The sequence below is a fragment of the Simochromis diagramma genome, unplaced genomic scaffold (genome assembly GCF_900408965.1).
Source record: "Simochromis diagramma unplaced genomic scaffold, fSimDia1.1 OVJJ01000685.1, whole genome shotgun sequence".
Taxonomy (NCBI): domain Eukaryota; kingdom Metazoa; phylum Chordata; class Actinopteri; order Cichliformes; family Cichlidae; genus Simochromis; species Simochromis diagramma.
The window spans coordinates 8,622,951-8,637,750 of NW_024387477.1; the positions used below are offsets into that span (position 1 = coordinate 8,622,951).

Genomic DNA, 14,800 nt, shown 5'->3' on the forward strand with positions numbered 1-14,800 from the left:
GGTCCTTAAAACCTAGTGACGCCCCCGACCTCACTAGGTTTTTACAGTATTGCCCTGTAGAAAATACAGTATCCTTCTGTTAAACAAAATGCCATTAAAAACTGTAAAATAAATTACAGTATGGTGGCAGTAAATTGTCAGTGTTCGGTCCATACTGGGCAGTGTCTTCTCAGGAAAATGAAACCTATCTTTTCCTGTCACATGGTTTCTGGGAAATCAAGTCGTGTAGCCATTCAACTTGGGCTTTTCCTTTCGATATCACTCAATTGAAACTCATGTACACTCCTCTAATATGACATGCCATTTATTGAGAGCCGCTGGGAGGAGTTTGTTAGGGCCAGACCTATCATTAAATAGTACTGATGTCTCTATATAAAGAACAGTATCTGGTAGGATTCATAAGAAGGCAGCAGCATCTACACAAAACAGACAGAACTATAAGAAAAAAAAACCCCACACACAACAAGCAAAGGTGAGTTTATTATTGATTTCTGTAGTATTGTGTGTGTGTGTGTGTGTGTGTGTGTGTGTGTGTGTGTGTGTGTGTGTGTGTGTGTGTGCAAGCAAATACCTGGTAAAATCTGTGCCTGTGTGAGTATGATGGGTAGCAAATTAAAGGAAAAAATTAACAGCTGATCCCTAAAGTGAAGGTCTGGGTCTGGGTTACCTTGTCAAGGGAAATTTAACATTTACCCTAAAGAGGATGAAAATGATGTTCAGCACTAATGAGAAATGTTAAATGAACAAATTAGATGTTAATCTCCAACTCCACGGACAAGGAGCACTGAAGTTGTTATGCCAGCACATAGTGTTGCAGTACTTAGCTAGGACAGAAACCTGTTGGTTTTTCCTTGTCTGTATGTTTGCCGTACCGTTACACACCCATACTCGCTTTATTTGTTTTCAGTGAGGGTTCGTCAGCACTTTCTCTAGAAAAGGAGATCTACTCCAGTTATTAATTATACTGTGGTTTACCCTGCAGCAATATCATTTTCAGGTACCTGTTACACCAGGTACAACATGCTGTTTTATAACTAAGTTGCAGATTTGTACTCTTATGTTGCATTTCTACATGCAGCAACATAACAACGACCTCCCTCACTTTTACAGCTAGATAAGCAACATCTCCCTCTCTGATATTACATTTAATCTCTTATTGTTTTTAGCGCCCATATTTCTTAGTGATCGCAATATTTACCACATTATACTAGAAAATAAACTGTACAATTAAAAAATGCATTAAAAAAAATCATTTTTAAAGTTTCAAAATTAAAAGTAATCATTCAACATGAAGCAAACACCATTTTTATTCTGGATTATCGTGGGAGATGTTTAATGTTGAGCTCAGCTGAAATAGTTTTCGTTAATCCTCCTTGCAAAACAGACACTACAAATATATGATTGATTGATTGATTGATTGATTGAATCTTTATTTTGAACATGTTGAAAAAGTACAACAACATAGAATTAAAAGAGTGGGAGTTTCCCCCCCAAAGAGGGACAAAAGGAACAAATAATGATGATCCTCTAAACACCTAGGTTTAAATCTGGGACTCTCTGCCATTTGACCTTAGAACTGAAGAAGCTTCTCGGATGAGAGATGAAACGTCTTCAAGCAACTTAAAGAAGTCCAGACGCTTTTCTTTCCAAGCTCCTTTGACTACGATGACCTGGATGACTGAGAACCTTCACAGACAAATCGATTGAGATAAATATTTTGAGTTGAGTCTTCCTATCAGCTTATAGCAGTCTACCCATTTTCTTCTGACACGAGTGATTATCACCCAGAGAAATGCTGCTATGATATTTTTAATTTTTTGGACCATAAGCAGTTTGAGTCAACTGCTGTTGTGATTTTGCACTATGTAAATAAAATTGAACAGAATTGAATTCTCTGTAAATACTGGAAAATCATGGAAAATCCCAGTAGATCATGCCACATTCGAAATGAAATAAATGAGTTTTCTTATCAATACTGAGGCTCAGTTTGAACTTCAGCCGGTCATCCTGACCATGTCTATGTGCCTGAATGTTTTGAGTTGCTGTCATGTTATTAATGAGCAGGTCCATGTTTGTACCTGATAAAGTGTAGTGATTTTATGCTGCACACAGGGGACAAATAAATAGTTTTCTTTTTGTATTTTCATCTGTGATAAACTGAATGCATATATGATACACAGACCTGCAGTAAAATGAGAAGCTGATGAGATGGATGATCAAGATATTGCAGCGGCAGAGGAAAACAACGACAGCACAGGAGGAGAGTCTGAAAACACGTCTGAAACACCTCCCATCAATGAGAGAAGTAATGTGATCATATTATACTGTTATAGTCAGACCTATTTAGACTATGCATCTGATTTTAGTTTAGAGACAATGAAAAATTATTAAACTAGTTAAATGTAACTTTAATTTATTTGTATATTTAGTTACTATTCAGTAAAATCATACTCAGACTGTGATTTTAATGGTTTCTGTATTGTAACATGTTCATGTTGTTCTTTTTCTACAGTGGCTCCTGATCTCACACTTATACTAATTGGTGACCCAGATTCCACTGAGATCGGACCAAAGAACATTTTTCTTGACCATGAAGAGCAAACAAATGTGGAACCATTTTCTTCCAATCTGTATAATCTGTGTGGTCGACACGTCTGTGTCATTAACATGCTCGGTCTACAAACAAAGGAAATCCCTTTAAATCAGGGAGTTCATGCCTTTGTCTTACTATTAACCAACACTCTGCATAGCAGCCAGTACAGCTCAGGAGTGCAGTGGCTAGAGAAAACTTTTGGGATTGGAGCACTTTCTTATTTAATCACAGTGGTAACTCACGAAACAGGTGAAACATGCGAAAGTGCATTAAAGGAGCTGAAAACTAACACAGAGTTTAATGAAAAAAGGTTCCAAACATGTAACAGAAGTATGATGGATGAAAAAGAGGTAGCAGATTTGTTAGAAAAAATAAACATCATGGTCTCTGAAAATGATCCACAAAGCTACACTGGACTGATGTGTGCTGAAGATAAAGACCAAGAAGGACACCTGGGGGACAAATCCCACAAAGAAGAAAGGAAAAACTCAACAAACGAAAGAGGTACCTGCCTGTCTGTGTTTTAGGCAAACAAACTCTTGCACTCAGCAGTGGGCTAACCTGTGAATCTTAATTTGATTAGATACAATGAATTCGGTGACATTTATCTTTAGAATTGTCCTTGTAACCAAAATTTTATTCATTTGATAGATTTGTGCAAAAGTTGTGAGGGTTTCTGTCCAGAAAATATTAAACGCAGAGGTGTAGTGGTGTTTGTTTAAATAGTGGTTACCCATCTGCCTATGTCTACACACAAATTAGAGTTATTTGTTTCTGAGGCTGTTTCACCCCAGTGACAAATTCACATTGTTGTAGTTATGCATTAACTGAACTATATCACTAAAGTCGTCTATCAGACCATCTTCATACATACCACTTCTTTTCATTCTTTCATTTGAGATACTTGCCTCCTCTCTACGTACAGATGCGTTTGGAAGAACATAATGATTCTTCGTCAGGCTTCTCTCATGTGTCTTAACTGCCACATTGATGTCTGGGAGCTAGATGGGCTTAAATTGTAATATTACCACTCATTTTGGTATGATCATGGAGACACAAAACACATTAGCTTATTCGTGTTTTGATCAGTATTATTGCTGCTCCCCTTTTTTTCCAAGTGAGGATAGCAAATATTCAGCTTGTTTCAGCTGAAATTTGGTTGTTAGTTTAAGAGTAGGTTATTTCACGCAAGAAGGTTAATAAAGACAAAATAAGCAGTGTTGGGCAAGTTACTTTGAAAAAGTAATTAGTTATAGTTGTTACTTCTTCAAAAAAGTTATTGAGTTAGTAACAGTTGTGCAATAAACAAAGCTATATGCAGCTATTTACCTAAAAATGCATCCAAGGCCGGGATTTTTTTATAAGCATTTCAAACTATTCACAGAACAATCAGGTGTTCTGCATCAAATAAGATGCCACACAAATTATTTGTTCCACTCCAAAAAATTATTTCTGTCCACGATAAGATAAAGGAGAACATCAATACCCTGATACTTGCAGGGCGTGTATCTGTTATGAAACGGCTATGTGCAGACAGGAAAAGGACCCAAAGAGCAGTCTCCGGAGACAGAAAGTAACTCAAACTCAGATTTATTACTAAACTCCAAAAAGTAACAAAACTGAGACTCCAAGGTGAACTTACGCCAACAGAACACACAGCTAGATAAGGGTAGATCACAACACCGACAAACTGAAACACAGGGCTTAAATACACAGAGGGAGCAATCAGGGAATGAGTAACAGGAGGGAAACACAGCTGGGGCAAATCAGGCCTAACGAGACAAAGGAAGCAAAACTAGACACATTTACATGAGACACGGACTTTCAAAGTAAAACTGGAAACATAACACAGACTGAACTTACAGACACAGACTCACAGGCAGGCACTACAACAGAGGGAACAGAGACGTGGGACCAGGGCAGACACAGACACTGACTGGACACGGGGATATAGCAGACAGGGGAGACAGCAACTAAGGATTACACAGAGACATAAACCATAAGACAGAACTGTAACAAAGAAACCAAAGACTAGAAATAATAAATAATATAATAAACTCAAAACTCTGGGTCAAAAACCCAGGCATCCTAACAGTATCACACGTCCTGTTTTCCACCTGGAGACTGTGTTTACACGGCAGTCTGCCTTTGGTGGCTTTTTAGCAGGACCTGTGACATTCAGCAGTCGCCTCATTGTTCTGACGTACAAAAAAAAAAACACTCGACTACACAACACACTAACTACACACAACAAACATACTAAACATTGACTTTAATGACTTTCATTTTGGTTTATTGTAAACTACAGTACACAAATATCAAATTATGAAATTCAGTTCATCTGTTTGTGTGTTTTAAATTGAACTATTCAAACAAATTTAAACCAAAATAACATACAAGTATTAGGGGGTAAACACATAATTATGGCATTTCCTGTATGAGGCCTCTGTGGTGTTTGCCTGGCCAATTTCTAGTTACTAAAACAATATATCATGCCTTTACCACTGAAAATGTGCATATGAAATGAGCAGTGACTGGTTTCCTTGATCTTGGATTGTAAATTCTTGTGTGAAATTTTTGACAGCTCAGGAAATGTATAATTGAGTTGTAATCACTTTTTATGCTGTGGCAAAAGATTGAAATTCACTGTCGCCCAATGGACATGCCCTAATCGATGCTCAAAAGCTTTAAAATTTAGCTGTACCAGGGTCTTTGTGCCATCAAAGCTCAGGTCCTCCACAACCATCTGCAACCACTAAATGGTAACATTTTAATGAAAATTGGATTTTATATTAATAGGAATAAGCCAAAAATGGAAATGGTGACAAAATACTTATGTCAGCTGCTCCTTTATTTACAAGAGGTCACCAGAGCAGATGGATTCATATATTTGATTTGGCAGAAATTTCACACTGGGTGCCCTTCCTGATACAACCCCACCCAAGGTTTTATGTCTCCTCCCTGTCTCCAACCAGAGATTGTTTGTGTGTTAGGAAAATGTGTTAACCACTATACTACAAAGTCCCAAAGAACAAGTTTGAAAGCTTTGCAGCAAAAACTAGAGAAGTGTATTACTTTCATTACACATTGATTTGACTTTTTGGTTCCACTTTAAACTGTAGGAACTTCAGATGAGGAGGTGAGTGTAAAGGAGAACATCAGTGGAAACAAGGAGGTAAGAAAGTCACCATTTTTTTCATATAGGACATTTTACTTTACCACACTATATAACATTATAATTTCTTTACATAGAGTACATATTTATTTGCTTATTTTCTGCAGCCAGTGGAGGTTTCTGGAGAAATCAAAAAGAAGAACTCATGTCAAAAACAAACTGAGATACTGCTTGGCAGACTTCACCTTCAAGACAAATTTCAAGATAAGTTTCCACCAGCAGATTTTCTTCAGATACATTCACCTGTGAAACAGCACCATGTTACATCTGAGAAAGATCTAGCTCAGATGTTTCTTCACAGGCTGATGATGTTAGACTACAGAGCCAGATACATTCCTGTAAAATCAGACAGTCAGACAGAGGGGAACCATCCAAAACCTGTTCAGGTGATTGACATAACTGAGGAAGATTTCAGTAATTTGGGGGCTTTATTAAGCATGAGTGCAGGCACGCGTGAGACAAAACAAACTCATTTACATCCAATGGATGTTCAGATGGCAGTATTTCACTGCTCAGACAGCTTCCTTAAACAGATGATGATTACAAAGCTCTCTCAGTGTCAGTATGCCTTACCTTTGCTTGTCCCTGACCCAGTCACTATGGAGATCGAGTGTCCTCTGTGGACTTTCAGACAAATAACAAAGACCTGGAAGGTAACTGAAATCAAAGACGGCTCAAACATCGTCACTATGACGAGTGTTCCAGTGTGCAAAGCTCAGACACCCTTGGTGTCATTTTTCCGCCTGGGTTCTCTGTCGGTGTCTAAATCTCAGCTGATGAACACTTTGATCAACGACCGTCACAGCACCTTCTTCCACAGAAACTGTCCAGGAAGCACCAAATCTCGTTATCTGATGGATGGTGTGGCAGAGATTGCCTGGTACTGCCCTGCTGGAAAACCCAATGATGCCTTCAATGACTGCATTGCTTTTTGTAATCTTCATGGTGATGCACTGTTGACTGAAAAACGGCGTGACATACTGATTGAAAAATCTTCCATCAATATTATTCTTTTTGCTTCTCTGCAAAAGCATGAAGAAAGTCAATCACTTATATCAGGTCTTTTTAAATCTCGCAAACCTCTCATTTGTCTCTGTGTTGATGACTGTGATGTTGTAAAGACAACAACTGGACAATACATCATAGGTCTCAAGGACAGAAGCCAGTCAGATGTATCTGAAGAACTGAAACAAATCATTAGAGAAGTTTTATCTGTAGATGGATCCAGCTTGAAACCATCTTTCAAGCTTGAAATGATGGCTGAGGTCTCTGGAATCAGAGTGGATGAAAGCGACCCAGCCTGTCAAAGAGGGAAATCTGCTGCTATGATAATAATGGATTTGATTAAAAAGAATAACATGAATGTTTCAAAGCTTAAAGATGAATTCCTTCCTTATCGAGGTGATCTGTGGCATCAGTGGAGCAAAATACACAAAGAACTGTATCATCTCAGAGGAGACATCGAAAATGAGAAAAGTAAAAAGCAACAACAACTGATGAACATACGCCAGAAACAATGCGATGCTTCCTGCAGTAAACTGATGGAGTTGTTCATTGAAAGCCTCTTGTCATTGCCACCAACAGACAAACAGTATTTCCTGAAATGGATTCAAATCTTAATGGATGATCTCTCCACAGATGATCTTTCCTCAGTTCTCCAAAGCTATGATGAAAAGTGGTCGGAGGTCTTGGCTTTGAAGAACAAACACATGAAATCAGATCTGTTAATAAAAAAACAAACTGAGCTTGAAGAAATTTCCAGAAAACTGCAGTCTGCAACTTTTGGTTTGGAGCACATCTTCAGAGAAATGGGACAGATCTATGAAGCTCATAGAGCAATAGAAGGAGAGAGCAGACACACTGACTGGTCTAAATACCCTGAGCTGGCTGCACAGCTGATGATATCAGGACACCCGATGGAGCTGATGGATGGTGATGCAGGTCACGTGCCTTTAACATGGATCTCCAGTCTTTTAGAGGAAGTCATCAAGAAACTGGGGGACAAGAGAGTTTTTGTGTTGTCAGTTTTGGGCATACAAAGCAGTGGAAAATCAACAATGCTGAACACCATGTTTGGGTTGCAGTTTGCAGTGAGTGCAGGCAGGTGCACCAAAGGTGCCTTCATGCAGATGCTCAAAGTATCAGAGGAGATGAAGAAAGACTTGAAGTTTGACTATCTTCTAGTGGTGGACACTGAAGGACTGCGTGCTCTTGAGCTGGAAGGTAACACCACTCATCACCATGACAACGAACTGGCAACATTTGTTGTTGGTCTGGGAAACCTGACACTGATCAACATCTTTGGAGAGAATCCATCTGAGATGCAGGACATCCTGCAGATTGTTGTTCAGGCTTTCATGAGGATGAAGAAAGTTAAACTTTCTCCCAGTTGTGTGTTTGTTCACCAGAATGTTACAGATGTCGCAGCAGCAGAGAAAAACATGGATGGAAAGAGACGCCTGCTAGAAAAACTGGACCAGATGACCAAACTAGCAGCTGAAGAGGAGTTTTCCAATGCTGACTGCTTCAGTGACATCATTAAGTTTGATGTCCGAAAAGATGTAAAATACTGTGCCCAGCTATGGGAGGGCAGTCCACCCATGGCTCCTCCTAATCCAGGTTATAGTGAGAGCATCCAAGAAGTGAAGAACGTCATCCTCTCTAAAGCTTCAAAGTCTGCTGGGATCACTCTCACACAATTCAAATACAAAATCCAGGACCTGTGGAGTGCCCTCCTCAATGAAAACTTTGTTTTCAGTTTTAAAAACACACTTGAAATTGCATTGTACAGAAAACTGGAGTCCCAGTACGCGAGCTGGACCTGGACCCTGAGGGAAAACATGTTGACCATTGAAAACCAACTTCATAACAGAATTGAAAATGGAAAACTTGACAAGGTGGAGCTGAATGACCTTAAAAATGAATCAGACAAAACATATGAAACAATAGCAAAAGAAATGACAACATACTTTGAGGAGGACAAAGACAAAGAAATCTTGGCTCAATGGAGAGGACGATTTGAAATCAAAATTAAAGACTTTTGTGATGAACAAGAGAACAGAGTGAAAAGAAAACTGGATGAAGTTATTCAACAGAAGAAAGCTCGTGAAAAGCTGGATGATGAGAAGAAGGAGTTTGAGGACAAGCTGCTACAGAAGAGCAAAGAGCTCGCTCAGCAGCTGAAGGACAAGGCCAATGACGAAGAAGAGCTTCAAAAACAGTTCAGCTCTGTTTGGAGTGACTGGGTCACTGAATTGACAGCAGATACTAAACCTGTTGATGACATCAACTTGAAAGAAGATCAGTTTATTATCCTTAAAGAACTTGGTTTTGAAGAGACTCTGATAAATGAACGCAAACAAAATGGCAGATACAAGGACATGTCAAGGCTTGGAGATTATACAGATTATGTCATCCTTCCAAAGAAAGGAAATCTCTCTGACACAAGTGAATCAACTCAAGATATTGAGGAGGATGACAGTGCTTCAAGACCTGTCAGAAATGCTTGGGAATATATAAAAAAAACATTTAGATACAATTCAAAAACAAAACAAAAACAACATAAATCACACAGTGATTTATCTTATGATGGACAGCAACAGATCAGACTGCTTATTGACAAAGCTGACAAACAGTCACTTGATGCAATTAAAGACAAACCTGTGGCTACAAGAGGCTACACACAAACTCACTTGCACGAGGTGGCCAAAAACGTAAAAGAAGAAGTGAAGAATTTCCCAATGATATATAATTTGAAAAAGGAGTTTACAGTCGATCTCATACTGTATGTGTTCTCAAAATCAGAGAGTTGGCTTCTAGACTCCCAGAAGAAATTTAAAATGAACACAGATGCACTGACTTATTTGGAAAGCAAGAAAACCCAGTTTTACACAGTCTTTAGAAGCTTTTGCAAAGGAAACTCATCTGCTGTTGTGCTTGCAGAATTGATCTGTGAAAGGTTGAAAGCTTCCACTGTTGAGGCTGTCTGTAACAGGACTGCCATTGGTCTGGCTGGAGAGATGAGGTGTAATTTCCCAGCATTCAATGGGAACAGGCTGAACTTGGAGAAACATGTGCTGAAGTCACTCGCTGAGAATGAAAACTTTAATGATTTCATCACCTACATCAGAAATCCAAGGAGACAAACAAAATCTTTTATAAAAGCAGAAGTAGAGAAATACATCTTCATAGATCACAGAGATAAAACTGTGAATATACTCAAGAAAAATGTTGATGACATTAACATGCTGATGAGTCAAGCTTTATCTACAGCAACACAGAAAGTGCAAACTCAGAGAGGAGACATAAAGATGTGGCTGAAGGAATTTTCTAGTTTGCTAAAAGATGAGTTAACTCTTCATACCATTTCTTCTCAAAACTTCAGTGACATCAATGATTTTGAGTTTCTGAAGGAAGAGATAAAGAAAAGACTCGATTCCATCATTGAGCAAACTAGCAGCCTCTCTTTGGGGAAACTGAAGGAATCCAGCTTAAAACCTGAAGAAATCCTCATTGATCAGCTGTGTAAGTGCTCCTGGGTAACGTGTCCATTCTGTGCAGCTGCTTGTACCAATACCATTGAAGGTCACAGTCCTGATGACCACAGCGTCCCTTTTCATCGACTCTCTGGAATCAAAGGATGGCACAAAAGAGGGACAGAGGAATTCAGCATCGATTTCTGCACAACAAAGGTTGCAAGTGATCGTAGATTTCACCCTCATCATTATTCAGAGAAATCTATTCCTTATAAACTGTACAGAATTGCGGGTTCAAAATATGCTGACTGGAGAATCACCCCTGATGAGTCTAAACTGGCATACTGGAAATGGTTTGTGTGTCGATTTCAAAAGAAACTGGAAGAGTACTACGAGTTAAAATTCCAGGGCAGAGGAGAGATTCCCACTCAGTGGAAAACGATCTCTAAATATGAAGCTATTAAAAGTCTGGATGAAATGTGTGAGTAAGCATCAGAGAAACAAAACCCTTCAGTTTTGGTTTCACATTGTAACTCATTACCTAAATGCTAACACAACAGATGTTAGTGACATAAGTTGACCTGTAGAAATGACAGCCTTGCTACAAGAAAGAGAAATAGTGTGCGAGATTAGACTGTTTTTCTATGTAATAAAAGCTTAACTATTAAAAGTAACTCTTATTGAAATGTTATTTTACAATCATTAACTTTTTGTGGGGGGGGGGGGGGGGGGGTTCTTTTGTTCAAGGTTGTTATAGATCATGTAAAATTATAATTCTTCATTCCTTTTTAGTCTTTCATATAGTCAAGTAGTATATTACCAGTCGTCTAAATTTGTCTCATATTGATTTTTCTGTAATGTATTTTTGTCATTTTCTTACATTGTGTTGAACTTGTGACAGCTGCCAGTTTTTTTGTTGACTTTGTTCGAATACATTTTAAAACCATTATCCAGATTGAGTTTAATTTGATTAGAATTTAATTCGGAGTTTTATTCTGTTTTATCCCATTTTATCCTGAATAGTGTCCTAACAATTGTTTTCGTGATAAAGTTTTTTTTTTTAAGTGTTCCATTCAGTAACAAAATTTAAAAGGTTTATGAGATGAACATTGGTGACACATCAGTTGTCAGATGTGTTAAATTAAAGGAACAATTTCATTGCACAGAGAAATGCTATTTCTTCTGTACACATGGCAATAAACACTTTGAATCTTGAATCTTAAAATAAAATCTTTTTTTCTTTCTAACATGCAGTGCAAATTGTGTGAGATTCATATACTTAGAACTGTATCTTTCTAAAAATTTATCCAATAGCATGGGTTTGTGCTATCTATAGTCAAGCTGTACAGCAGACTCAATGTCAATTAAATGTGAGCAAAAAATTAAGTTTTATACATTTGCAAAAAAAAATTAAAAGTTTTTTGTCATTGTCTGTTGTTTATAGGGAGTGCAGAATTATTAGGCAAGTTGTATTTTTGAGGAATCATTTTATTATTGAACAACAACCATGTTCTCAATGAACCCAAAATACTCATTAATATCAAAGCTGAATGTTTTTGGAAGTAGTTTTTAGTTTGTTTTTAGTTTTAGCTATTTTAGGGGGATATCTGTGTGTGCAGGTGACTATTACTGTGCATAATTATTAGGCAACTTAACAAAAAACAAATATATACCCATTTCAATTATTTATTTTTACCAGTGAAACCAATATAACATCTCCACATTCACAAATATACATTTCTGACATTCAAAAACAAAACAAAAACAAATCAGCGACCAATATAGCCACCTTTCTTTGCAAGGACACTCAAAAGCCTGCCATCCATGGATTCTGTCAGTGTTTTGATCTGTTCACCATCAACATTGTGTGCAGCAGCAACCACAGCCTCCCAGACACTGTTCAGAGAGGTGTACTGTTTTCCCTCCTTGTAAATCTCACATTTGATGATGGACCACAGGTTCTCAATGGGGTTCAGATCAGGTGAACAAGGTGGCCATGTCATTAGTTTTTCTTCTTTTATACCCTTTCTTGCCAGCCACGCTGTGGAGTACTTGGACGCGTGTGATGGAGCATTGTCCTGCATGAAAATCATGTTTTTCTTGAAGGATGCAGACTTCTTCCTGTACCACTGCTTGAAGAAGGTGTCTTCCAGAAACTGGCAGTAGGACTGGGAGTTGAGCTTGACTCCATCCTCAACCCGAAAAGGCCCCACAAGCTCATCTTTGATGATACCAGCCCAAACCAGTACTCCACCTCCACCTTGCTGGCGTCTGAGTCGGACTGGAGCTCTCTGCCCTTTACCAATCCAGCCACGGGCCCATCCATCTGGCCCATCAAGACTCGCTCTCATTTCATCAGTCCATAAAACCTTAGAAGAATCAGTCTTGAGATATTTCTTGGCCCAGTCTTAACGTTTCAGCTTGTGTGTCTTGTTCAGTGGTGGTCGTCTTTCAGCCTTTCTTACCTTGGCCATGTCTCTGAGTATTGCACACCTTGTGCTTTTGGGCACTCCAGTGATGTTGCAGCTCTGAAATATGGCCAAACTGGTGGCAAGTGGCATCTTGGCAGCTGCATGCTTGACTTTTCTCAGTTCATGGGCAATTATTTTGCGCCTTGGTTTTTCCACACGCTTCTTGCGACCCTGTTGACTATTTTGAATGAAACGCTTGATTGTTCGATGATCACGCTTCAGAAGCTTTGCTATTTTGAGACTGCCGCATCCCTCTGCAAGATATCTCACTATTTTTGACTTTTCTGAGCCCGTCAAGTCCTTCTTTTGACCCATTTTGCCAAAGGAAAGGACGTTGCCTAATAATTATGCACACCTGATATAGGGTGTTGATGTCATTAGACCACACCCCTTCTCATTGAAGAGATGCACATCACCTAATATGCTTAATTGGTAGTAGGCTTTCGAGCCTATACAGCTTGGAGTAAGACAACATGCATGAAGAGGATGATGTGGACAAAATACTCATTTGCCTAATAATTCTGCACTCCCTGTAGAGCAAATGTAAGTTTTATAAATTGAAATGGTAAATAATTTCACACGTTGGTGTGTTGGTGGTCCTTGTCGTCTGGGGCTGGGCGCTCATGTATGTACCGGCTCACTCCTGGTGGCCGATTGGCGGGGCCGGGCGCCTGTGGCCCGGCTGGGCTCCTTCTGGGGGGTGGGATGCCCTCAGGCCTCTGGGCCTGAAGCTCGGTCCTCTCTGGCACAGCTGGCTGCCGGCAGAGCCTGTGGGCACGCCACTGCAACCCCCTCTGGCCTCTGCTCCGTAGCTGCGGGGTGACCTCTCTTTTGGGGCTCTACTCAGCTCTTCCCAGGAGGGTGGCACGGTTCCCCCCCCTTTGGTGGTCCTCCTCGGGTCCTTGTACTCTGGGGCCTCTGGATATCTGGGGCCTGGATCTCCTCCATACCTGCTTCATACCTTGGTGGACGGGGCTATGGCTCCCCACACTCCCTAGCAGATCGTTACATGGAGAAACCTTTGGAATACAAGCATGCTGATCCACACAGTACACCTGTACTGTGTGTACAGACGGGTGTTTACAGACGCGGACTACACCTTTCTTGGCTGCTGCCTCAAAGCACATTGTCCGCTGTCTATCTTGCGTGCTGCACAATATCGTTTATTATTTAGTATCTACTGTTATCTACTGCTAGCTAGTTTATTGTGATGGTGCTGTTTTTTTATTATGTTGCTCTTTGTTGTTTGCTTTCTCTTCTGTTTTTTTTCTCCATACAGGTGATCCAGGTGTTTTGTTTCTTTTTTTGTTTTTTTTTTCTTTCTTCCCCCCCCTTCTCACCGTCTCTTCTCCCCTTTGGTTTTCTTTCTCTCCCTCTCTTTCTTTCATTCTTTCTCCCTGTCCTATCCACCAGTCATATCTGTCCCGTTTGTAGCAACTGAAAATAAAATAAATTCATAATTATAATAAAGGTCAATCAAATGGACCAATATGGCAAGGCCATGATGATCCAATTGGTAAAATAAATCCGTTTGGCATCTTTCTTGGCCTTAAGACAACAATTCTGATGGCTAAAGATCCAAACGGGACACAAAAAAAAAAAAAGAAAAAAAAAAGAAATGGTAAATTATTTCAACACAACACTAGAGGCTATGATCAGGGTATGGCGGAGGGCAGCAGAAAGGTGCAACAAAGAAGGTGTCTAAGAAGTACAGGAAACTCACAGCCTTGGCCAGCCGCTTAAAGAGATACACCAGAAAGATAGAAGGAAGGAGAACAAACCAGCTGTTCTCCACGGAACCAGCCAAAATGTACTCTCAGTGGCAGAGGAACAATATGAGAACAGCACCACTGTGACGGAGTGACCCGTCTCAAGGCAGAGCCCGCTGAGTATGGCACCGCCACCATTAGACCGCCACCATTAGTTCGATTTGGCACCAGGGGCGGCGTATCTTTCTGTCGACCGAGTAGAGGAATAAAAGGGGGTGAGGAGCAAGTTGTGAGCCGCATCGGGGGTGGCTAGATTTTGGTTCCCACTTACTTGTTAAGGGCGTCGGTCGGGGAGACGTGCGGGGGATCGCCAATTG

The 14,800-nt window shown here is 39.8% G+C and overlaps 1 protein-coding gene across 2 annotated transcripts; it reads left to right on the plus strand.

The window, feature by feature from the left end:
- The first annotated feature begins 227 nt into the window (after positions 1-227).
- On the plus strand, positions 228-10,863 carry LOC120723945 (interferon-induced very large GTPase 1-like). Of its 2 annotated transcripts, none has more exons than XM_040015809.1 (5): positions 228-472; positions 2,181-2,305; positions 2,513-3,097; positions 5,716-5,768; positions 5,876-10,863. In XM_040015809.1, the coding sequence occupies exons 2-5, from the start codon at positions 2,209-2,211 to the stop codon at positions 10,730-10,732; spliced, it is 5,592 nt and encodes a 1,863-aa protein (XP_039871743.1). In that variant the 5' UTR covers positions 228-472; positions 2,181-2,208; the 3' UTR covers positions 10,733-10,863. The 2 variants fall into 2 exon arrangements, with proteins under 2 accessions (XP_039871743.1, XP_039871742.1); XM_040015808.1 differs by lacking the exon at positions 228-472 and adding an exon at positions 1,614-1,721.
- Positions 10,864-14,800: the final 3,937 nt, after the last annotated feature.